At 38.6% G+C, this 26,469-nt stretch overlaps 1 protein-coding gene across 1 annotated transcript in view; it reads right to left on the bottom strand.

The window, feature by feature from the left end:
• Nucleotides 1–2,112: 2,112 nt before the first annotated feature.
• The window catches only part of PTDSS1 (phosphatidylserine synthase 1), a 28,823-nt gene continuing 4,466 nt past the window's right edge, over nucleotides 2,113–26,469 (bottom strand). Inside the window, exons 2-13 of the mRNA XM_074145335.1 lie at nucleotides 24,623–24,714; nucleotides 23,254–23,298; nucleotides 21,073–21,197; nucleotides 18,182–18,340; nucleotides 13,960–14,111; nucleotides 11,734–11,875; nucleotides 10,735–10,847; nucleotides 9,021–9,086; nucleotides 5,371–5,470; nucleotides 4,112–4,180; nucleotides 3,493–3,562; nucleotides 2,113–2,222 (exon numbers count right to left, since the gene is read on the bottom strand). Coding sequence (XP_074001436.1) covers nucleotides 2,113–2,222; nucleotides 3,493–3,562; nucleotides 4,112–4,180; nucleotides 5,371–5,470; nucleotides 9,021–9,086; nucleotides 10,735–10,847; nucleotides 11,734–11,875; nucleotides 13,960–14,111; nucleotides 18,182–18,340; nucleotides 21,073–21,197; nucleotides 23,254–23,298; nucleotides 24,623–24,714 — 1,243 coding nt within the window. The remainder of the gene's footprint in view (nucleotides 2,223–3,492; nucleotides 3,563–4,111; nucleotides 4,181–5,370; nucleotides 5,471–9,020; nucleotides 9,087–10,734; nucleotides 10,848–11,733; nucleotides 11,876–13,959; nucleotides 14,112–18,181; nucleotides 18,341–21,072; nucleotides 21,198–23,253; nucleotides 23,299–24,622; nucleotides 24,715–26,469) is intronic.

The raw sequence follows: 26,469 nt of genomic DNA, 5'->3' as shown, positions 1-26,469 counted from the left end.
GTCCCCACAGGCAAGTAGATATTGTACTTCAGCATCTGCTTACAGGTGTAAGCTTTGTGTACATAGTTGGTGTGTATACACCTAGCCAAGTACAAAACAGGCTCTCACTTTTGAAAGTGACAGTTTTTAAAAATATCTAAACCATCAGACTTCCAACCTCTTGCTTTGGTATTGAATCGATAGAAAATTTACAATGCCGTTCTTCAGTCTTACACAGACTGAGTTATTAACCAAGAAAATAAAAAAGTAACAAGTCTGAGTATCCAAAGAAATCCACAAATACATTCATCAATATGTAGTACATTATGAATAAGGAGACAATACGTAGAATTGCTATAGTATGAAAAAAAACCCAAGCGGTTGTAGGAAAGCCTGAAAGTCTTCCTAACATTTTTTTCTCATGTAACATTTAACATCACTGTAGCAATGATGATATAGCAGCTTCTACTATGCTACTTCCCAAGTCGGACACTATGTTTGATTGAAAAGGGGGGTGGGAAATGAAGGCCCTCTGAGGAGTTCAGCAGCAACACTTAAGTGCATTGAAAACATTGATAATCTGTGGCACATGGGAATTAATGGATTACACAGGATACTTTTTTCTATTTACAGTATCATACACTTGCATAAAGTCTCTGCTGCATTTTTTTTTTTAGCACTTAGTCTGTGGCAAGTCACAGTAACATTATTGACAGAAAAAGGAAATCCCATTTTCTAATGAAGACTAAGTGACTAATGGGTATTACTTATCCTTGCTTAAGTTATCAAGCCCTCTGAACCCCATGAATCCCAAAATCTAATTGGCACAAAAACATTGGATAACAATACAGGAACTGATTGCTCTTGATTGTTTACCTCTTGACTTAACCATCACTGTTCACGGCTGGATAATTATCCACTTTGCTAGATGTCAGAATTAATACATTAAAAAAAAAACCAAACCAACAACTACCAAAAAACAACACAAAAAAAAACCTGCAAGAAGGAGCAACTTTGCTGTTAGGTATCCGAGCACATGATAGGAAATACCAAAGCCATGGGGTATATCACAGTAATATCATGCTGCCTCTCAGACACCAGACTACAGCACGCCTTCACAAGTAATTATGCTTATGGAAGTAGTAAGCAACTCAACTTCAGAAAAAAACTGCTGTATCACCAGGCTTAGTAGGGCATCAGAGCCTTCAAAGCAGTTTCTGATATCAGTCTGACAACACTGGGATTTCTGGTTCCAGCTGCGGCAGAGGCAAATTAGAGGGGAGCATACACAGACACAATGTGACACAGCTGAAAAATTACATATTTGCACTTGAAGATACTGCAGTGTGTTTTGTAAAGGAAGAAAAACAACTAAATGGCATGACATCTGCCTCTGAGGGCAGGAGGCACAGCCCTCTGCTTTGCAACAGGTTCTTGTATAAGTATTTTAAAAACTTAAATCAAATACGTAACAATCAAGCAGAAGGACAACACAGAACAAAAGAACCGTGTTTGAAGGTCAATATCACATCCTTTACAAGAAGCCTGGACCCATTTCTTCACTGGTAAAACCCTGTCACCAGGTCTACAAAGCCTTTACATAAAAGCAAGCAGATGGACACAAGTATGGAAATTTTAAATACTTATTAACTGTTGTATAGGAAAGTTTAGTTGTGAGACTGAAGGGCAGAGTTGCTTTTACTCAAAGGATTGCATACTCTTCTAGAAAACAACAAAAAACATAACAACAAAAAAATCCAACCAACTATGCCAACTGATTATCAGTTTACTAACCTTTGTGTTTAAGTCCTCAACTAAGATATTAAAAATACACTTGCAACACCTGAAGACAAAACAGGGTGTACCTGCTAGGACAAGATTATTTTTCCTTCTAGCATACTCTTCATTAGCATTTCGTGCCACATGCTGAAGAAACTAGATTTAAATCAGTGAATGGCAAGTGTCAGCAGGCAATGATTCACACTACACTGGGTGGCTCCATCTTCATCATCCTTTTCTTCAACACCTCCTTTTTTAAATTTAAAAATCAATCTTCCATTTGGAAATTCAGAACCAGGTCTGATTTACTTTGTCAGCTCTGCTCACACCGCAGGATATCTTCAGAGACCACTCTTACTTCTTGCCGATTCCATTCGTTACTTTTGATTTGGAGTGACGATTCCTCCTTCTAGATGAGTGGCTTTCACTATTGACTGAATGCTTTGGTGGACTACTGTCAGCACCTGCTGAGAAATAAATATTGTTTTACTATATATTTATATTTGACATTGTCAAGCTCTTGTCTAAAAGACAGGAAGGCCTTCTAGAGCTACAATGTTTACAGTATGGATTATTTCAGGCTAATACAAACTGGTTGATACTTGTACTCCCTCTAGTGGCCTTTTTTTTAAAGAAAAAAAGCAATTCTTAAGACATCTGTAAAATTCTTCCTTCTACAAAAAGAAAAAAAATCAGAAATTTGCTTTTATTTTGCTGGTAGATACTACTATCAGAAATTAAGAACTATGGAAGTGAAGTCACAGATCCTTGTCGGAGTACATTTCTTGTTTTCAGTCTTTCATATGACAGACCTCACTTGACTCTGAGAAAGCGGAGGGAGACAATGGGGACTGAAACAAGAATTCAAGAGCAAAACATGAAGTTTGTAACTGATGAAGTAACAAAGTTAGAGAAAGATTTGCTTGGCCAGATTTCTCTGGCATATATAAATGGGAAAAACATTTTGAGTGCAAGCAATTTTTGTCCAAAATACAAAAATCCACAAATCTAGTAAACTGAGAATAAATTAGTATCAGCATCCAGAAAAATCATGTATGAAATATAAAAAAAGCTTTGCTGTAGGTGCTTTTCAAGCATACAACAAGTAAGAAATATTTTTAATGATACAAACACCTGGAGCATAATCTTTGACAGAGTAACTTCCAGGTGTGAATCTTGGTATTTGTTCAATAAGCAAGACAGTTAAAAGAGTTAACAGAAGAGGCAGGTAATTTAACTGACCTCTAGTGTAAGGAAAAGGAGTCAGAGAAGGAGGCTGCCTTTGCTTAGGACAGAGAAATCTGTTTATGACCAGGAGAACTGCATTGAGTAGGCAAGCGTCAGTAAGAACACAAGCTCCAGGGCACATTCTTGACTGTTTCTTACAAGCAGGAATAAAAGCGCAATTCACATTCATATGTTTCAAATCAAACATGCGATGTTCAGAGAGAAAACCTGTACACAAGAGTTATGAAATGCATAAAGCCTATAAGAATGGCCTGGAACAACGGCAGAAAAATTCAGTTACTTCATTAAAAAATAAATACATTTCCAAGAGGTAGAAGAAAAAAGGCAGTAAAGCCAAATAGCTTTGCAGATTATTTATCTGTAGAGCTCCTGCAGGGATGTTTAAATAAGTCCAGTTGTCTCCAAGGTAAGTTTCTCAAGCCTCATTTCCTAGTGCTGAGCCTTAATGGTACTGTTTCGAGAATATAGGTGTAAAAGTGCCAATACCTCTACTGAATTTAGAATTAAGCCAGGAAGCATCTGGACTGTATGGGCTGTCTTCACTTTCTGATAAGGTCTGCAAAGACAAGAAGGACACATGTCATTGGGATGCTGGTTCTTGCGATCAGCACTTCTGTTTGCAATTGGACTTGTAAATTTAAACTGCGGCAGAAGTCCTCATAAAACATTCGGCTGGTACTTAGGACTTTTCCCTTCCTGGTTAGGAGGTACAACATAAATGATACAATAAAAACTCACCACCTGCCACGTGATCTGTTGTGTAACCAAGTATTCTTAATATTCCCCTAGCATTCCACCTGTACAATGGGAACATTAGCTAACCATTCATTCCTGAATGCTTTGCTAAAATTACGGCCTCATTTTGAGTAACTAAGAGGACAGCATTCTTTAGAAACCACAGTGTAATTTGGGATCTGTCCAAGGCCTGCTGAATTCAGTGTTCTTTCTATTGACTTCAGTCAGACTCTGGACCATCTCCCCCCCCCCCCCCCCCCCCCCCCATTTATACTAGCTCTGGTAAAGAATTCTAATACCTAGCAGCTTTGCCAGTTTAATTCTGGTATATAAAAAAAAAAAAAAAAAAAAGGGCTCCCTAATGAAGTACCTTTTCTCGGTGACCGTAGTATTCTGCATACCAGACCATTCCATATAAACACAGGAAAGTTGTAAAGGCCTAAACAAGGGAGGAGAAGAAAAAGGAAAAACAATCTGTAAAACTTTTTCCAAGTTCCTTGCTGGGTCAAGGTCTCAGAGTCCCTGAAGAGATTCTGCAGAGTCCCATTTTCAGAGACTTTCATGCTCTGTTTCTCTCTGCGTCTTTTGTCAGAATGTGTAAGATTTGTGCTTCAGCTTCTAGGTACACGTACATTGTGCCACCATGGAGTACACAGAATAATTTTCAAAGGGAGCATGAGAATACATACAGATCACCCACATACGTGCAGGAGATGCTGTAAGTATGATTCTTGTCCTCATCCTCTACAGTCATCATACAAAGGTCGTTAGCTGGTAGGCATTTGTAGGTATATTATCAGGAACAATCAGTCTGAGAAAAAGAATTCTCTTTCTCCCTGCCGCACGCTTCAGGCTGGGTTACATGTTTGGTTTTGTAGTGCTCTGGTCCAGGAAGCAATTCAATACTTTTCTCCTCTGAAGTTTCAGGAATAAAATTGTCATGCTAAATTACAGAACAATAAATTCTGACTCTGTCACCTGTTCAAACTGTGGTCCCAACTAGAGGGGAGAAGTATTTATCTGTCAGCCCATTATAAATGCCTTATTTTTCACTGACCGTTAAAAATGTGTTTGGCATAGGAGTTACAAGTCTGGCAAGACAAACATCCATTTACTGTTGTAAAATGGGCATTTCATGCTGCATTTGCAGTAATCACCCTGAAGTACAGCAAGTTGCAGGCTGAGTGAGAATGATTTGTCTGATAAAGCAGGGTTGTTTATATAGTTGTAAGACTTCAGTGTGAAACAACATGCATTACTTACTAACGCTATTCATTACCTCCTGTTCCTTTCCAGTGGGCACAATAGGAAGCACCTCCAAAGTTAGCCTCCATCGAACCGACATTTTCTCTCATAAAGATAAAAAGCCCTATAACTAGTGTTTCTCCCATTGTTAAGCACTGGTTATGTGGCTATATTCTATGTCAAGAAATAAAGAAAAGTTATTCTAGTCCCTTCAAAGCGTGTTCTAAACGATCTTGCATTTGCTTTTCCTAGGATGTGCACAAAGCTCTTTACCAGCAGCCCCCCACAATGAGCCCCTGCTGCCAATGTTCCAGAGAGGAAGCTATTTAGATGCTTTCAACGCTCTTGCCATGCTTTATGTTTCACATGAGAAATCTCACTTACCACACAGAGAAGCCAAAACACAACATACAGTATTTGTGTTTTGGAAAAAAGATCCTGTCCAAACTTTATGCACACAATAGCTTCAAGGAAAGCAATAACCCTGTGGGTAAATGAAAGGGATGGGGGGAAAAGGAAAGTGGTTACAAACACTAAGGATTTAACTCACATGTTCAGAATCCAGACTCCAGACCGTCAGCTCTAAACAAGCACTAGTCTTTAGTGAGCACACACCTACCTAACATCACCATTAACTGAAATACTTTGGGAAATTAATTTTTCTTTCTATACTTTTCTTTAGCATAAGCAGCATACAAAAAGCAATTGACTGGAAGTTCACAATTACACGAGGCTCTGCTTGTCCAGGGAACAAGCAGGAGCATGCACCAACAGCAGAGAATTTCTCTTTATACCTACACCGCTGTGCTCCAGCCCTCACCAGATATGTTTCTTTTCAGTGCTGACCAATCAATAGCCTCCCTGTTGGGTGAACTAGAACTGTGCTTTGGGTGTTTCTCTACTGGATGTAAATTTACTAAATAGGCTCCTTTGCTTGCTTCATATGGATTTTAATGAGAAAATTAACATGAAACAGCATTTCAGATTCTCTGAGAATCCACGCATTTGTTTTGGTTTATGTGTAAACCTAGGTCCACATCAGAGAATTTGGGGAGAAATGCGAGAGGAAAAATTGCAGTATTACTCTGATGGGTCACTATTTTTCCTTCTTGGTTTTTTATCTTGCTGATCCAGCTGCAGATTTAAAAAGTAGTTAAACTGAACTACAGCAGCGGGAACAGAAAGACCACCATTAGGGAACAAGTATGAAGGTATGATATACTCAAAGGTATAAACAAAACAATAGGCTATTTTCAACAAGAACTCGAAAAATGATACAGCTGCTTGTGCTGCATTTATATGTTCTTTCCATTATACTTGTCAAGAATACTTGGGTTAAGCACATTGTACAACAAGACAGCTATTACAGTTAAAGAAGTGGTAAATCAAAAGATAGAAGTATGCTACAAGTGAAAGGTGTTAGTGTCCTACTGAAGGGTGATGACAGCATTCAAGAGAAATAAAGACACTAAAGTTTTCCTTCAATCAAATGGTCTTCTAACAAACATCCTAACAGGTATTCCTTTTTGAAAGGCTTCATCTTAATTAAAATGGCGCAATATCCAGCAGGCCTGTTGCACTGGCCTTGTTCATGCCTTATATCACTTACTGTCCACCTGTTGAGAGTGATGCTACAGTATACATCAAGTTGCAGAGAATACAGTTTCATATTAATTCAAAGCACTGCTTTTAATTGTTCCCATGGTTAGGCTGTTGCAAATGCAATCCATGCCTTTTGAAGTGTTTCTTGATCACCACAGATATGAATATTGTATATACTTGCTTTTAATTACTTCAGAAATTACATTCTGAGTTATATTCTGGATAGTTAAAGTACTGGAAGAGTGCTGCTTTTCCAACAAACAGGAACTTCTAGTGTTGCTCTACTTTTTCTAGCAGATTACAGAAGCGAGCTGTATCAAGGTGAATACTTACTCTGTGTGCATTTCCCACGATTAGATCAGACTGTAGATGAATATTCTATTGCGGTTCTTATTATGCGATCATAAAGAGATATTTGAGTATCTATTTATTGGTATAAATTACACTAATGTGTTCAGTGAGAACTTTGAACCAAGGGTGATGGTTGCTCTAGTCCTTAACAATTTTTCAGAGCCAGGGGGCAAACATTCAGCATCGTATTTCCCTCCAGCTTGCAAAAGAATGTTTACATTCTTTCTCTTGGATGAAACAGAGAGAAGTTCTTTCTTTCATTCTTTCTTCATAATGCATAACTTGAAAATTCTTCCACCAAAATTATGAAATTGTTTAAAATGCGTCATCTTTAAGACCGCACAATAACCATCTATAGTTGAGAAAATTTCCTTTTTTATATATAAACATCTCAGTTCCTAAATCATTTAAATACTGAAATCAGTAACATGCCTGTATTCAAATGCTTATCTCCAAAATATCAATACAGTTGATCTGTAACTGCTAAGATGTTTATGCACAAGCAGAGCAAGTTTATTTGATTCTAACTCTAAATTAAGTAGTTACATATTAACTGTGTGATTAATTAGTTAATTAGAAGCACCATCCATACCAAACCCAGAAAGACAGGTTACTCTGCCATGATCATTAAAAAACCCAATGCCTTTTTAAAGACTGCATATGTTACAACCTGTCCTTAGGAATCATAATGCATGTTTCAAGGAGGGGGATCCTCCCTAAGTAAGGAGGTTTAGGCTTAAAGAAAGTATTACAAACTCCTACTCAACACCAGTAAAACTAAACAAGGACAGAGTTACTACCTTTTGTATGTCCATTGGACATTATGGTCATGAGTTGAAGACAGTAATAGATCCATGCAGGAAGGTGATAAGCCAGTGAAAGAGGTGAATATTTAAGCCCAGCCAAACCCAAGGAGACATGTGTAATGTTCTCCAGGGTACATTTAAAACAAGAGTAGAAATCCCTTCAATTGCATTGCAGCATGCTCTTCTCTAATCTCAATTAAATGCTGATAAAGGGGTATTCTTTACAGCAATGTAGTGCACCTGGAAACATGTCTTCCAGCCCAGCACTGTAACATCCCTGAGACTAACAGTAAAGGTGAGATAAGTTTGCCAGAGTACTGTCTTTAAATTAGATCAGAGTATTTTATGGCTCACTTAAATGCTATTCCAATTTAAAATAGTAATAGATTATTCTATTAAACATGAAAATCATTCAGACAATTCTGGAAATAAGATATATACTAATCTTGACAAAGTGAAGGCTGTTTTAATTTAAAATCATTGCCATCAGAAATTAGCTTCTGGAACAGTTTCTTAAAATATCTCTTTTTTCTGTAAGACGTGATTGAGGATCATTTACGTTTTCCCATTTGTAAACTTCCAAGTCATAAATCAAAAGGGACACTACTCCACTGTTTATTTACAAGAAGCTTTTACAATGCTACAATAGCATATGCTTCTGGTTTCCAGAACAGCACATTTTAGTCAAGCCTTCCAGAGAAGGAAGTTCTCACCAGAAGCAATCATACAAACTCTTCATTTAAAGGTCTCCTGCAAGAGATGTGTTGAAAGAAACTATAGCCAAGGTAACCAATGTTCATAGCGTTACTCTTTTCCCTCTTTCAGAATACAATAGAAATAGCTGATAATCACAGTTTGTCTTCCTGTCTTCCATTGTGATTCCGCTAACAGTGGCAGTGCCCACCTTGATGGCCAGGTAAACATTGATTGCTTCCATGATAGGCAAGCAGTAGAGGGAAAAGCTTTATCCTTACCACCTGACTGAGAATACAGGCAGCAAGACCAAGGCTACTGTGAAGGAGCCTAGCTTTACCCAGCAGTTTCTAGCTCTTCCTTCTGTTCTTCTCCTTACTCATGCCATCAATCCCAAGTTCTACCTCCAAATCCAGAATTTTCCTTTCCTCTGAACTTGCAAAAACAGAAAATCTCTCCATACTGTTTTTTATACTAAAAACAACACAAAACAATGACCAGCTTCATGCAAAGCCTGTTCCTGTGCTGGACTCATACTTAACACTTGTCCAAGTGCTTCAAGAATGCACCAAGAACACTTACCCGAACACCCAGCACTGAGTTCCCACCCTCTTGCACTGCGTATCTGTCAGGTATGCATAGTATTGCCTGAGAGGGGAAAGAAGGAAATTCTTCAGTGGAGCTGAAAGTCCCCAAAACATTTACATTTAGAAAATGAGTTTATGTTACAAATGTATCTATTCTGAAAATGAAGTGCTGATGGTTGAAATCACACACAATCGTGCTGGATGTCTACCAGATGGCTTCAATTCTACTAGGACAGATTATCACTTAGATCAAATAGCTTGAAACAAGGCAGAAAACCCTGAGAGCAAGGACTGGGAAAGTACCCAACCTAATACACTAACAAAGCCATGTATTTGTCTCCTGTCTCTTCAATGAATCTCCAATTCTTTTGGGCAAAGTACAACAGCTTCAAAAGAATTAGAGAATACCCCGCTTTTTCAACAATTTTTCCTTTAATTTATTAACAATTGCATTTTCTTGAGAGATATAGGTTTGAATCTTGAAAGAAACTGAATCTGCTCTAACCATTGGCATGTTTTCTTCTCAAGAACAGAGTAGAATTTTTCACTATTTTGAAAACAGTCTGGAGATCATTCTGCTCTGTTCTCTACACTCCTAAATTTTAAGAGTTTACAGAGGGGAATTCCAAAGAAGTGGGACCAAAGTTCCTTTTTCCAGTCTCTGTCTGATTTGCACTGACAGATGGGGCAGACAAGTATTATTAATCTAACAATATAAGGATTGTTTAAGAATAAAGACTTCTACAGTTTGGCAAGTGCCATAAAAATACTTAAAAGCTCACCTACATTGGAGCTTGTAGGATGTTTAAAGTGATCTAATTAATAGTGTGAAATCACTGCACATAACCAATACAGATGTTAGCGTCTCAAGTTATCTAAGAATAAATCAATGCACGGCTGCCATTTAGCTGTCCGAGGTTACGTCACTTTACTCATGACTGGGAAACTCCCTGCCTCTAACTTTAGGACTGTGTGCATTCTGTCCACCTCCAGTTATGTTACAGGAAAAAAAAAAATAATCAATTAAGGGGACTCTGCTAACAATGTGAAATAGTGAGCATGACTAAAAGCAGGTTAATGTTTCTGCACAACTGCATATATAGAACCATAGAATGGTTTAGGTTGGAAGGGACTTTAAAGATAATCTAGTTCCAACGTCGCTGCCATGGGCAAGGACACCTCCCTCTAGACCAGGTTGCTCAAAGCCCCATCCAACCTGGTCTTAAACACTTCCAGGAATGAGGCCTCAACAGCTTCTCAGAATATGTTCTATCTTTTCTTATAACATGCTAATATTTCCTGTAGACAAACAGAATAAGCAGCTCAGAAAAACCAATAGGTCTATTTTTCCTCATCTACACTTTTGTGAACATCTGACTCATCGACTTGGATACTTTCACATGCAGTCCTCAAGGATAACATATGCAGTTAACTCAAACACAGGCAGATGCTACACAAACAGAAGATGGAACAGAGTGGTTCTGCATCCCTATGGAAACACAGATGCTTACATACATTTTACCTTATTAGTTACTTGGCAGAAAATACATTTTATTGAAAGTGATGATTGTTTTGCTTTTCATCATGGCAAAAGCATAAGTTTGTTTTTGAAGTGTGCTGTACTTATTGACAAACTACACGCAGTTTTTGGGTGCCTCAAAGTCAGGATACTTTAAACTTAAGAAAAAACACCATGGCAACAAAATTACCTTACAGTGGGTGCTGTAATGATTCCTATGAAGAGAATTCTCCCCCAGCTTAAAGGGTGGCTTGCTTGGAACACAAAGATATGTTTCAAAAAGAATGTGTTCAACTCAGTCAGCTAAAAAAAAAAAAGTTAATAGTGTTAAACTTATGTAACCCTTAATAAGTTACTACAGAAAACGTGCAAAGATTAATATGGTAACTAAACCACAGAAGGAAAACTATTTATGTTCCAGTATAGGCCTACTGGTTAGATTGAGGATTTAAAGAGTCTAACATTCAAGCTCTAGGACAAGCAAGGAATATACTAGTAAAACACAGAAATCTCCCCTAGACACCTCTATGAAAGTACTCACTCTCTTTCCAGAAACGCATTAAGGGACCAGACACTAATTCACACTGCAGAGGTCTTCTGATAACTTTCATATCCTAAATCAGGTATGACTGACTGAGGCAAATTTGGTAGGGGAGTAGAAGAGATCATATAAAAAAATACACACATATACACCAAACACTTCTAGTTTTCCCTTTAAAAACTGATGTCAGCAAGAAAAAAAAAGTTTTAGTGAAGTCTGAAGCATGTGCATGACGAAGTACCAAAGCAGTTAGGAGATACTACAAAGTCTTTCTGGATCAAGGCCAGAATTCTGAGTATCAGTGATCCATCCAGCAGTCAATAGGAAAGAAAAAAAACAAACCCAAACAAAATGAAACCACGCAACAAAACAAAAAACACCCCCAAAACTCCACTGTCTAGCAGTTTGCAGTTGATACAGTTTTAAAAAAGAGCAAACATTTGTTTTTTTCCACAGATTCTGTAATTACACTCCTGAACTATCATGTAACTCCCATAAACAATGCCCTGACCATTTCTCTGTTATCAATTCATTTAACTGCATATTTCAATGACAGACATACATTGCATTAGAATATCATCTAGCCAAACACAGCTAGTAAGTAACTGAGCTGATGGCAGCTTCGATTTCACAGAATTTAAATCTTACCTGCCAAATGATCATGAAAAGGTAGATTCCAGCTACTCTTTGAAATGAAGACTTAGGGTCAAACCAGCGGACGTAGGTCCAGCTGGCTGGGGTAAACTGTAATACAGCTCTTTTGATTTTCCCTGTGGTTGTGTGAATGTCCCTAGAAAAAGAGAATGGCTGAAGTAAAAACAAGGAATAGACCAAAAAAAAGAAAGCAATAGCCATGTTACTGATGTTTCAGAACAATCACACATTTTTGCTGGTAAAGATCTTCACAAACACAACTGTGTACCTGACAAGGGTGAATTAAGAATTATACTCTATTAATCATTTCAGTCAGGATGCATTTTGCTATGAAAGCCTACCCTCCTCTATCTTCAGTCAGTAACCAACTACAAAACATACCTATCATTCTTTCCATGAAGGAAAGAAACAAGGATTGCAATTCTGCAACCCCTTGGAAAATCTAGAGGATATTTCTTACTGGTCTATGCTGCCATTGCTCTTATCTCAAAGACTCCTTGTTCTAGAGCTCACTGACATCAATCCTTCAAGAATCTGTCAGAATCATTATTCTTAAATTGTATAAGGGCCTGGCTCCACACTTACACTTCCAGCACACACAACCCCAGCTGTTCTGATATTAGATGCATGCGAACCTTCTGGAGAGATGCAATAGCACTGTTAATAGCTAGAAGGCTTTTAAATTCCCTTTTGAAAGGGGATGTGAATGGAGGTTCATCTGACAGATGTGTTACTGGTTCTTGCTTTTGATAATATTAATTCAATTGAGCAGCAGCATCCAAGAAACAGGGAATCTAAGAAAAACCTCAGAGTTTTCTTTTCTGAAAGAGGACTAGCTGGGCTAGAAGTCAGTTTTCGCCTTGTTATTTCCCTGGCCCTTCTGGACAAAAAAGAAGATTCAGTTTTTATATGTCTTATACTTGTGCTCTTTTAGGCTAATGGGATCTTAGGTTAGCGGGAATCCTCTAATCTTTAAGATACATTTTTATTCAACGAAAAACAGAAGGGCACAAGCAAAAGGTTCTCATTCTATGCAGTTCCTCTTCATTTTAAAGGTCAAAAAAAAAAATCTACTCATCCATTTAAAAGAACATGAGGAAAAAATATTCCACAAAGACAGCAAAGACTAGTCCTGCTATAGACATCTGCTATTTTAACTTTCAGTGAACTCTCTAAAAAACAGAAGGGCCATCAACTCATGCTCATAATGCTGATTATTGCTCCTGAATTGAAATGTGGGAAAAGTGAACTGAGATTAAAGGCTAGATGGTTCTCAGAGCAGTCAACAAATTTGTGAGTAAGAAAATAAAGCAGTACAGGATTTCAGGTAGGGTACAAGTTTGGAAGCTGAGCTCTATTTCCATCTCTCAAAGCAATATCCTTTGGCAATTCATAGTATTTGATTTTGTTTCATCTATGCCGTTGGTAACGTGCAGATAACCATGCTTGCCACCAACTGGCAGGGAAGGAGGCAGGAGAGAGGCAAAAAAACTCCCCAAAACTATGGAAGAAACCATACCTGGACAGCCAGGGACTGACTCTAGGCCACAAGCTGTTGCCTTTTAGCACAACAAATGCTGCTTTATTTTCAATCATAGAATCATTCAGGTTGGAAAAGACCCTTGGGATCATCGAGTCCAACCATCTTCCCTATTCTACAAAGTTTTTCCCTACACCATATCCCCCAATTTTAATTTTGTAATTACTCCACTTATTTTAGAGGATCAGCAATGAGGTAAGGCAATTCGCAACACAGGTACAGCCCGATTCCTCTTCTGCAATTACAACTAGTGCTGACAGATTGCCATACTAATGCCTCATCAAGCTGAGCTCAAATCTAGTTTAAAAAACATTGTATAATGACGAAACAATTACAACTAGTTTTGTTCACTGCCTCCTTCAAAGTTTAACTTGTATAAACTGAAAATGCAAATAGCTTTACTACTTTGTATTTTCATTTGGCATCAATGCTTGTAACTTAGACTGCAAAGGAAAATTATACATACACATCATATTTACGAATATATGCTGTACAGTAGCATTATTATGAGATGGACTTTAAACATTTAAAATAAATTTACAGCATTATTAGCACATGCAGATTGCATGCTATTTCTATGCCAAACGCATTTTATATATGCAAAGGTCTACTTCCAAAGAAAATTAATTTACTATTATAACATCAAATATAATGTTTATCAAGCTTTAGTTTAGACCTACTTGAAGCTTGCCCAGTGATAGGTCCTCATCTCCAAGAAACGACAAACTACCATGCCCAACCAGATGCCACCCCCGTTACAAAGCAGGATGTCCAAAATGACTTGATCCCACCAGCACTCAGCAAAATTAGGCAGAAGATGCATGAAGAAGAGCTACAGAATACAGCAAAAAGATTCTGGGTGAGGAACAGCATAGAATTCATATGAATTAACTTTTTAAGTACACATTCAAAAATCAGCTTATCAGTACATGTCATACTTCAAGGACGTGAGCTACAACAACTGAAATTTGATGGGCATCCTTTCATTAACTTCAGAAGTCCTTGAACAGAACCACACAAAACATCAGAGGTTTCCTTCTCGCTGTTGGGCCTATGAGGTATAAAAGGATATCGTGTAGCTTTTGGCTTCTCAAAGATAATACACAGAACATTCACAGAAATGCACAAAACAAGCAGAACTACTGCATTTCTTGGAGGAAAGAAGGTGTTTTGTGCTTTAAAAAAATAAATTGAAGAGAATATTTGTTTTATTTTTGCTAACTAGTTTTAAGAGCTATGTTTTCTAAACCATCAACAAGACGCAGTAAGTAGAATGGATGCATTTGTAACAACTGTCAGTACTAAGGCATGTTGGAGTTCAGGACTTAAGACATATATTCTATTTCAAAGCTCTTTCTTTCCTTTACTATTTTTAGGAAATTTAGTGACTGTAAAAAGATTAAGAGTTCACCAATATTTCAGACACTACAAGCTTGGCTGCTATACTTGATCCAGAATGGCTCAAGAAGTTAAGGGGACATTCCACTCTCCTTTCCTACTTGGTCACTGCAAAGCACTAATGATGAAGGTACTTTTATGACAAAGATACGGGAAAACAGGGCAGTAGAGACAAAAGCTGACACCATCTGGATATATCAAAACATACTCAGTCCTTTAAAGATTTCCCCTGGAAAGTGCATAAATAATTTACCTCTGAAGCAATTTACTCCTTTTTGAATACTCAACTGAAGACCACCATGAGGCATTCATAAGGCAATCAAATGTATTTGCAGACACATTCAGTGCCTTAACACTTTTGATAGAGTGAAGGAGGACAACCGGCCAGACAAGGCAAGACAGAAACATAATTTACTGCAGGCGAGAAATGGATTAGGTGCCTCTCATTCTCCTTTAAGAGAAAATAATTGTATTCTTTATTCTACAAAAAAATCACAGCAACCCAAAAAACAGACTGAAAAAGCTGTGGACTGGAAATCAAGACTGCCACGTGTTAAGCAGTCCCTTTGTAATACTCAGTGAGATGCTTAACAAAACACAAACTAAAGAACATTCTTACCTCCACAAATACAGCACAATTTTTGTCAGTTAACGTACATACACTGTATCTGTGGAAGATTGGTATGATTTTGTAATAAAATCTCTTTTGTTAACAGATATATAAATAAAATATTGAAGAAATCTGATATGGGAAAAGGAACAAGAAGAATGTTTTCTGTATACAGCAAGAATCATAGAATGGTTAGAGTTGGAAGGGACCTTAAAGATCACCTAGTTCCAAACCTCCTGCCGTGGGCAGGGACATTTCCCACTAGACCAGGTTGCTCAAAGCCCCATCCAGCCTGGTCTTGAACACCTCCAGGGATGGGGCATCCACAGCTTCTCTGGACAACCTGTTCCAGTGTCTCACCACCCTCACAGTAAAGAATTTCTTCCTAGTATCTAATCTAAATCTTCCCTCTTTCAGTTTAAAACCATTACTCCCTGTCCTATCGCTACACTCCCTGATAAAGAGTCCCTCCCCATCTCTCCTCTAGGCCCCGTTTAAGTATTGGAAGGCTGCTATAAGGTCTCCCAGGAGCCTTCTCTTGTCCAGGTTGGACAACCTCAATTCTCTCAGCCTGTCTTCATAGAAGAGGTGCTCCATTCCTCTGATCATCTTCATGGCCCTCTGCTGGACCCGTTCCAACAGGTCCATGTCTTTCCTGTGTTGAGGACTCCAGAGCTGGACACAGTACCAGTGTGTAATTTATTATAAATGGAACAGCTGGAATACTCATCCATTTATAATAAATTACAATGACAGATACTGACAGTGACAGTTCCTTTGAAAACTCTTGCAAAAGTACGTGAAAGCAACTTGTTCTCCTTGACAAGGCTATGGGAATTTCAACCTGTAGAAAAGAAAATCTGAATTTCTTTTCAGGACCCAAGCTATATAATGTTGCTCATTATCCTTCTCCATTTTCCCTTTTATGTTTTAAATTAATTTAACCTGAAAGGTGCACTAGGCTACAAATCTCAATCTGCAATAATCCAGCCAAAGACACCAGAAGTTACAGATAAAAAGGCAGCAAAAACCAGAGCGCAGGTGTTAGCCAGACCCTTTCTAAGATGCTAGCTGTTTTCTCAGAATGGGAGACCAAGGTCTGCCTGCATCCCAGCTTTAATGCAATAGTAAGCAGCATAAGCCAAGTGTCCCATTTCAGAATGGGGAGCCAGATGAAATCCATTAATGCTAACAGGAGATGCATAGTTAAATCCCTGTGTAACTGCCCTGATAACTTCTGTAGGTTTCTAATGACTTTCCTGAATTAACTAATTCATTAAAAATCCATTTGAGTGGTGATAACCTCTCTATATGTTGAACCTTACCCAACACATTGTCTGTTCCAAGAATCTGCCTTTCAACAACAGGGAACACTAGACACCCCATGTGGTGTCAAATTGATGATGATGGTTGTGTAATGATCAACTGAACGATAAAAGCATGTGTGAAACAAATCCAAATTTATTCTTTTCCAGTGGGGAAAAAAATAAGTACAATAACTAGCAAAGTTGTTTTTTGCGGATGGGTACTTGTGAAATCCCAATCTTAAGCAGTACCAAGGTATCTTAGATAACAGCATAACCTTCAACGCCACAGAACAAAAGCATGTTTTGAAAAAGGACTCATGGCACCAGTATTTTCAAACCCAGAAGTTCCATTTTAGACAACTGAATCCTTGCCTATGTTTCTGAACTATAAACCTTTTGTCAGACAAGCCAAGCATTCTCAAGACAGCAAACTCTATAGAAAGCCACCTTGTGAAGACTGAAGTTAGGTGTTTACATCTACACTTAGTATTTTAAGTGTGAAAGGTTAGACTGTGCTGTCCCAAAAGCTGATAAAAATTGGATTTTTTTTTCCTCTGCGTTGTCCAATCAAAGAATATAACAAAATTAAACTAATTTTTATAGAAACGTATCCTTGGAATTTAGGTAACATTCTATTCATCAAGCTCTAGGTTACATGCAAATGCAGATATTTAGAGTAGCAATTAATCAGCTTGAATTCTTAAAACAGATTTAACAATAAGAACTAGAAGACCAAGAAACAGTCAACTGAGTGATTCAAATCAAGTATTTGGAGGTTTTATTTGTGTGCTTTTGGGTTTTTTTTTTGTTTTTTGTTTTTTTTTTATCCAAAATAGGATTTGAAAGTGCCAACAGTCAAATGATTCATGCATGTGCTTGGGAGAACTGTGGTAAAGCTGGATAACAAAAATAAGACAGTGGTCCTCCAAACCATGGTGCAGGGGACTACACTGCATATGAACTAGCTTAGATGCAGGCCTAGTAAAAATCACATTTTTATGTCAGTGAACATGACTAAATTAGGCTTGTGGGCTATGATTCAACAAAAGAAGGGCTATGCACTCAGGCCTCATGACAGAAAACAACATACCAAATGGTGTCTTGCCATTCCATAAAGACTTCTCCTCATGGGTCCTCATACCTTCCTCAGGGATCCCTCAACTCCATTTCACTGTACAGTACACATGACTATAAACAATGCGTAATACTGTTGTATTTGTGGTAAGGGGATCATGACACTATATCACAGATATTGCAAGGTGAAAAAGGATAATTGCTCTAAATCAGAGATTATCAGTCAACATCTGAAGTAGCATGAGTGTTGACTCCCATAGCAGCAGAAGGGCACCAACAGGCTGCCCCAGACTTCCCTCCTATGCAAGTAGTATTAAGTCACTTACCTAAACCCCAGCTTGCTGTTGTCTACTAACACAACTGCATCAATTGCTCAGCATCTGGTTTATAACGCTTAAAATGTAAATCTATACTGAGAACTAGCCAGTCATCCTTCTAGTAACATTCACACTTCCCCCTAAGAACAATTCAAGTCTCATACATTTGCTTAATTAAGATAAATGTGTGGCCTACCTCAGTGAGCTCCCAGGTGATGCTAATAGTCCAGCACAGCCCATAGCTGCGGATCAGCAAAGCCTTCATAGCCCAGCCCCAGAAATGCCCAAAAGCAAATATATCAAAGTGGCTCAGGATTCTCTCCCAGGTGATAACATGACAGTTCACAGCATACTCCTGTTAATGAAAAAAAAAAAACCCACAACAAAAAGCTTCAGTGAACAGGCAACTGTGGAAACGCTAAAATGAAGAAACTTCTTTCTCTCCAGTGCAACAAGCCTGAAATTATACAGATATTAAAATATGCATTATTCCCCTTTATTGTCCTTCTAAACTCTGCAAGAAAACTTTCAGTATTAAGACTCAGTGTCATCACAGTAAGGCTCTAATTTAAAGGGAGATAGAATAGACCTTGGTTCCTGAAGGATCACGCATTTCTTATGTGACAGAGGAACAGCAGGAGCAATAAAATTAATAATAACAAAACCAGTAAACAATACTACAGAAAATAGTTATTTGCTTTTCTCTGGGGGCTTGATTTGAAATAACCACCTTTCCCCATTTTCATGCTGTCTGATGTTCCAATGTGGCTCATTGGTGGCTAATCCTCACCAGTTTGTGATGTTATGTTACTCATCTCAATGTTCAATTTACTATCTTTCACGTCTTATTTTCCTCACCAAAGTAATTTCACAGAACAAATTCATATTGAGAAAGTTTAGTCACAGGAACAAAAAAAAAAAAAAAAAAAATCAAAGGGAACTTGCAACTGCTCTGTCACAGATGAGTGGCAGATTCCTTAAGAATATTAATTAGTATTCCAGTCATCAATAACAAAGGAAACACATTCATAATGTTGTACAGCAAGTACTAGACATCGCTGCCCAATTAAAAAAAAAAAAAACCTGTATGCCATCAGGAGGCTGCATCTGTGGAGTTCTGTCTCGTCACTGGGCACAAACTGAACTATTCCCAACTGGAAACACACATTGAAAAAAAATTCCTCCTAAAATATACATTGCCACCTGCAGGTGACAACACAACACTGCTCAGCGCTGTTAAATTAAGAAAGGATTCTCTTTCAAGCCAGAGCTATTGCTAATCCTGCACAAATCGACCATGAAAAGGGGATGGCAGAGAAAGATTTAAATTCTGGTCTCAAAAAAAAAAAATTTCCTTTTTTTCAGGGCTCTTGCTTTTTTGGTTTTATTTTTACTGGGGCTTTTTTCACCTCTAGCTGATCTTTTCAGGTGCAGCTCTGCCAGTTGTACACTGAAATGTGTTGAACTTTCTTTTGTACTCAAGCAGCTTTGCCAGCCCTGTGCAAAAGACCAAGCTGCAGTCTTCATTATAGTTCCACTTTAAAAATTTACTTCAAGTGACAGTATCAGGATTGCAAAGTAGTACAGAGTAAGTTTCTGCTGACTGCTAGAGTCAGAGAATCTGCTGTGCTGTGTTTCTGTGCCAGTAGTAATACTAGTCGTCCCCTGACTTGAACCTATTTATTTCTAACTTAAATGACAGGAGAGCCAGGTGAATCTGACTTACCAGGAGACTCCTGGTGTCAGCTCCCTTTTGTTGCTCAGCAACATCACTAGCCCCCATGCCCATTCTCCATTTAGCTATGTGTCCTCCTACCACCCTAACAGCAGGCTGCCCACACCCCACCATCACCAGTCTCCTGCAGAATGGAAAGTCACAGCCTTACTCAGGATGTTGGAGTTGCTAATCAGCTGAGATGCAACACCTGAAGCATCCAGAGTTTTCCAGGTAAGGAGCCAGTATGCAGTCCTCATTATCGATCAACTAATGTAAGCTTACTGCACTGTAAAGATTTCTGTTCCCTGTTATGTGCTACAGGGCAGGAGTTGGCAGGCACTGCAGGTGTTCTGTTGGCAGGTGTTCTGCAGCAGTCTGCATATGCAATAAATTGCTATTTGCCAAAGACAATCAGTGCATTTCCTTATTCTTGATGCATGAGTCTGATAACAGCACCTACGATACCACAGGGGACCATGGAGCACTGATGCACAAACCCAAGGGCAAGGAAGCAGGCAAGAAGGCTTGCTGGTCAGGTGGTGGAGTGTGATTTGATGCAATAATGAAGGGGACAAGACTGGAAACTCTTGCCTCTCCATGCAGTAACCCTCTTCTGCTTGGTGCTCACCTGCTCACATCCTCTTCTGCCTGCCTCCCAACACACCTCACACTCCCCCAGGCCTCCTTTTGCTACCTCAATTCCCTGTCTTGGTATCCTCACCTGAAGGGGAACATTCTCTGTACTGACAACTCTTTACAAGCTATACAACAGGCAGAACAAGAAGCCTGGCTTTCCATGACACTCTAGATATGGTCTGTGGAAGTAATTTCCCAATAGTAACAGCACCAGTGGCTTAGCTGGGTGACTGGAAGGCAGCAGAGCCCTGCAGTTGCTTTACCTGAATTTCCACATACTCAGTAGGATGCCAGTCACGTACCAAGCTCAGAACAATAAGGTAAGACCAAAATTCTTCGAGTGCAGCGCTGTGGCTTGGAAAAAAATCTCATCTGGGGGACACAGACCATACATGCCTCATTTCGATACTACCTTGCTAAGTCTATTTTCAGTATGCAGGCTCATATCTATTATCTAAAGGAATCCAAAGCCACCCCAGTGCAAACATCTCTCACATTCTCAACTGCATGCTCACCTGAACACCTGCACTAGAAAAAAATACCGAGAATACTGTTCCACAGCAATTGATTTCAATGTAAAGAAATAGCAGGTTGATACAAAAGGCTCATTGACTCTGTCAAGAATAGACAAACTCACATTGCTTGTGCCAGCAAATTAAGATTTATCCCTTCCCATTCATGTAAAACATGCTTAAAATGGCCAAAATGTCCAATAAAGCGCCACGGCTACATACCATAATATCTGCTTCCCTTGTGGCATATCGAAGATTAGGATCCAGCCAGTACATCACTGCTTTCACCTGCTCAAAGTTAAGGAAGAGCACGAACACCAGGAACAGAAAATAGAGCACACTGAGACCTGCAAAAAGACTCAGCTTTAAAATCATGTTCACTCACAAAACTCCTTGAGACACAAATAGTCCAAAAAGCTGCTTTCAAACTATTGCTCTATACATGCCTAGTTTTCACAAATAAGTTTTCTTCATACAGTGGCTATAGGCAAAAAAAGATTAAGAGACACAAATCAGATGGTAAACTCTGAGCACTCAGACCTTCACATCACCTCCTGTTTCAAGTGTTATAACATATGCTCGACTGCACGAACCCAATCAAAACAAAATCAGTCTAATCAGTTTAGACATGAGTAGTACAAGGCTGTGATCAGGAAGCTCTTCAGTAAGAGATACATTAGGACCCCAGGACTGGATTAGCTCTGTCCCTTTAAGTATTCTTGATCTCACTAATGCAGGTCCCTAAGCCTATATGCCGATTTCAACACAAAGATCAATTTAATAATCCCACCTGGCAATTCTGACCTATGCTGGCAATAAAGAGTAGTCATAAATATAAACTAATGCATGCTTGAGTTACTTTTGTGAGCTGGAATATAAGCTTTCAAAGATAAAGATGATTGTGAGTTGTTTTCACACCATTATAAATTATGAAACAGTACTGCATTTGGGACTACTGCCTCTCTCCTTCCAATGTCTGAATAAGGATTTTTTTTAAAAAAGAAAAACTTGTAAGAAGTTAAGAGTCCTAGGTGTAGATCTCTGGGTAGCTGAAGCCGCTGTTGGGAGCGTATCTTTAAATTATTCACAGATATCTAAGACCACATTTGGAAGATGCATAAAAATACTAACACCATTTCCATAGTCTAGCACTCAAACTTACTTGCATCCTGCAGCAGTGTTATGGAAGGCAGAAAGATTAATGTGAATAAGCTTAGTATCTGACATCCAAAATAAACTATAGCAATTCTAAAAATATATTTAAACTATAACCAGAACTCACGTGTTATTAATCCCCAGTGCATGCTAGAGAACAACTTCCGTTCAAGTGCACACACATGAACAGATATTATATATGCACTGCAGTACATCCTAAAAACACATCAGGTAAACAGCTGCCAAACTACTACAAGAAGCACAGCCTGCAGGCGAGGGTACGTCCTGAAACGTTGAGGACCCTCGCCTTTCATCTACTGAACAGGTCTGAGACCTCAAGCATGACTAAATAAACCAATGCCAGAAGAAGCAGAATTACAAGAGGAAAAATATTGCTCTTGATTTTGCATGCAGCCTTTTCCCAAAAGTACAGGGGGTCAAGCTCCGACAGTATCAACACTGAGCGTGACCTTTTAATTTACAGTTGCTGAAATGTAAAGTGAGCAGTAGGACCTGTGTTCCCCAAACTTCACAAGGAGCAGGATTCTTTAACAAGTACTATCTAATCAGCAGTATCCTCTCAATGTCAACAGATGAGTAATCGGCTACTTTGGGAGGCTACTTATTTTTAGCTATATAAGGTGACGGGAGAGAGAAACATTGTCTCCTTAAAAAGAAGCTGATCAGCTTTTAAATCTTATGTGCCTAATTCTCTGAAATTATAAATTAAGAATATGAATATATAGATGTTAAGAATATTAATAAATGTATGTTATGCTATACAATGATGCAATTTAATAAACATAAAATAATAACACATTCTGCCAATAATGAAAAGCAGCACCCTACTAACCCGGATTTAGTTACAAGTCAGATAGTACAAGCACTAGCTGTAAAAAACCCAAACCTTTTTGGCTTGGAAGAGATAGCAGGACAAAGGGTGTGGGAGAAGGAGATTAGGAACCACAAACACAAAACAGGATTAAAACAAAGTGTCAGAATGAAGTGATCCCTTTCTGGTGATTTAATTTACACCATCCTGACCCAGAGTAACTACAATGACAATTATAAGATTATAATCTTATAATTAAGAACAGATTATAAGGAACTGCTCAGAAGTGAGAGGGAAGTGACATTCATACAAGTCTGATGCACAATTATGCTTCGTGACAATTCCATTCATCTGAAAGTTAAAATGACTGGCCCTGCAGAAGCACTGAAACAGTTAGGAATACAACTTAAACTTACCAAAAACCATTCTCCATATTGCAGGGTGCGGACGTGTAAAGGGTCCTGTAGACAGTAAACAAAAAGCCTATTAGAAGACACATCAATTAGAACCATCTAATCTATTTTTGATTATATCTCACATGAGGATTTGGCATGAGATTGGATGGATCAGTTCTCCATCAAACTATGTAATATACCTGAAAGCTGGTGCTCTTCTGTGTGTTAGCAAGGAAACATGGCGCTCAGCCTTCAGACAACCACAAAATGTTAACAAACAGGCCTCCTAAACTTCCAAACCGAGTATCATCAGACAAGAAGTAAGATACCTATGCTCTTTACCAGTGTCAATATTGTTTACCTTAGAGCAAGTGACTAAACTGACTTTATTAAAAACCTCTCAGTTATCATGAAGAGCAGAGAAGGTAAGTCTGGTGAAACTGGAAAACCCTCTAAAAATGAATCATATATTTAGGTAGCAAGAAGTGGCTGAACAAGTATTTTCAGCACACACTGCTGACTGTTGTCTCACCACTGTATGCATAAAGCTCATTTTTGTCTGGCACTTCTTTTTCAGTGTGCTTTGTCAACAGCATGGATTAACGATTTTTAAAATGTAAGAAAAATACATCCCAACTCTGAACTACAAAGCTGCCCTGAGCACAACCACTGTTTCTTCCTGAACATTGCCAATCCTGAGACAGTTTAGACTTGACCCAAGAATTATGCTCTTACTGACAGCAAAAAGTGAAAGTTAAAAATAATTAAATAATAAATAAATTATTTTTAAAACTCCACCATACCAGTAAGACAGCATTTCCTCCACAAAATTGTCACACAAGTGTTTTTACCTTCTTGCACTTCCTGCTTCTCACACAACTACCAAAACTTTCGTCCAACTTAAATTTCTACTGAGCAACTGTGATTTTACGTTGTAATGTGACTTCGACCATTTCTAACTATCATTAGCTTCTGGTAAGGTGATTTATGTGAGGTGTTATATCTCTGAGAATATGTAGAATGACACTTCTGTTAAAACATATTCAGGCAGACTCTTTTTAAATGTAATTTAAGGTTCTGGCAGCATCATTACCTAGCTGCCTGAGCTGCAACTGTGCACCTGCAAATAGAGACACTGATTTTGAAAACCTGACTTCCTTGTTAGATACAGAGAAGCTATAAATAACTTTCACTTTACTGTTATCTCTGCTCAGTATGATTGCAACCCATTTTTAGATTGTTCCTTAACATAAAGGAATTCAAAAGAGTAAAGAAAAAAAAATACATTTAAAAGTGGCACTTTAATAAAAATCAAAATAAATATAGTGGCAGTGAAGACAAATTCACGTGTTACAAGAAGTGAAGTATAAACAGTATAAACCTTACTCACCATTAGGAAAAGCTAGAACACTGATGATTAGAAAGAAGAAAATCACTGAGAGGATACCCCTCCAAATATTATCCTCTGGCACAGAATCATCCCTGAAGAGACAGACAACATCAAAGTGTTAAAGTACAGTATAAGGATGAAGTTGAAAGGCTCTGAAGATATCATATTATTTAAATCAAGACTACATGGAATTAAGTATAGGAAATAAGCATGCTGGTTATATAAGAAGTCAAGATAGTAACTGCACTGAATGATTTTTAACTCTGCACTTCTGGGTATCCCTTTATCACAAGTTAAACATATAATCAATACATGTGAGCCATATGCATTGTTAGAAATCAATGCAGAAGCAATAACTAAATTTAACACAAGGTGAAAAAGTCTTCCTGTTTTAATGTTCACAGAAACATCATCAAAAGAACTTTTACACAGCAGAGACCTAGACCAAAAACTCTGGAAGCCTGGATGTAATTCCTAGGTTTCCCTCATGAGGTTCAACAAGGCCAAGCATGTGGTCCTGCACCTGGGTTGGGGCAAACCCTGGTATCAGTACAGGCTGGGGGATGACGGGATGGAGAGCAGCCCTGCCAAGAAGGACTTGGGGGTACTGGGGGATGAAAAGCTGGCCATGAGCCAGTAACGTGCACTCACAGACCAGAAGGCCAACCGTATCCTGTGCTGCACCAAAAGAAGCGTGGCCAGCAGGTTGAGGGAGGTCGTTCTGCCTCTCTGCTCTGGTGAGACCCCACCTGGAGTACTGCATCCAGCTCTGGGGCCCTCAGCACAGGAGGGACATGGACCTGTTGGAGCAGGTCCAGAGGAGGGCCACAAAAATGACCAGAGGGATGGAACACCTCTCCTGTGAGGACAGGCCAAGAGAGTTGGGGTTGTTCAGCCTGGAGAAGAGAAGGCTCTAGGGAGACCTTATAGCCGCCTTTCAGTACCTGAAAGGGGCTTACAAAAAAGATGGGGATAGGTTTTTTTAATAGGGCATGTTGTGATAGGACAAGGGGTAATGGCTTTAAACTAAAAGAGTGTAGATTTAGACTAGATATAAGGAAGAAATTTTTCACAGTGAGGGTGGTGAAACCCTGGCACAGGTTGGCCAGAGACGTGGTAGATGCCCCATCCCTGGAAACATTCCAGGTCAAGTTGCATGGGGCTCTGAGCAACCTGATCTAGTTGAAGATGTTCCTGCTCATTGCAGGGGGGTTGGACAAGGTGACCTTTAAAAGTTCCTTCCAACTCAAACTACTCTGATTCCCTCTGCTGTTTTGGTGCTGCTTGCAATCCCCTTAACTTTCCTTGGCCTGTTCCCAATGCTAAATGCCTGAGGTGAGTGCAGGGGCGGGGGGGAAACAATGATTACAATCAGCCTTTGGAAATAATGATTACACAGCTTAGCTTAGAATCCATGTATAACAGAGACAGCAAAAGTTGAAAGAACCAGGGAAAAATACCAACTTGCTTCTAGATCTATTAAGCCAAAACTCTGAACAAAATATCAGGTATTATTTTTGCTAATGTCATATTATGGCCAGAAAGAGACACCTAAGATTCAGTTTGGAATGTCAAGGCAAACTTGACTCAGCTCTCTTTTCTTTTCAGACAGGTAGAATATAGTGTACAGCAGCAAGAATAACACCAAAAAAAAAAAGCCTATCCAAGTCTTCTAACCAGTAGTCAACTTCTAGGACACTTCGGAAATACAAATAAAAACAAACTTCAGACTATCATAAGCATAGCTAAGATTTTGGAACATATCACCACAACAACTCAAATTAAAGTTTTACTATCTAGGTAATTTTCATGTAGTTTATTTAAATATATTCCTTTTTTATTCCCAA

This window comes from Numenius arquata, chromosome 3 (assembly GCF_964106895.1).
Source record: "Numenius arquata chromosome 3, bNumArq3.hap1.1, whole genome shotgun sequence".
NCBI lineage: Eukaryota > Metazoa > Chordata > Aves > Charadriiformes > Scolopacidae > Numenius > Numenius arquata.
Note: the sequence above shows the minus strand (reverse complement) of the source record. Positions and strands in the feature narration are given on the sequence as shown.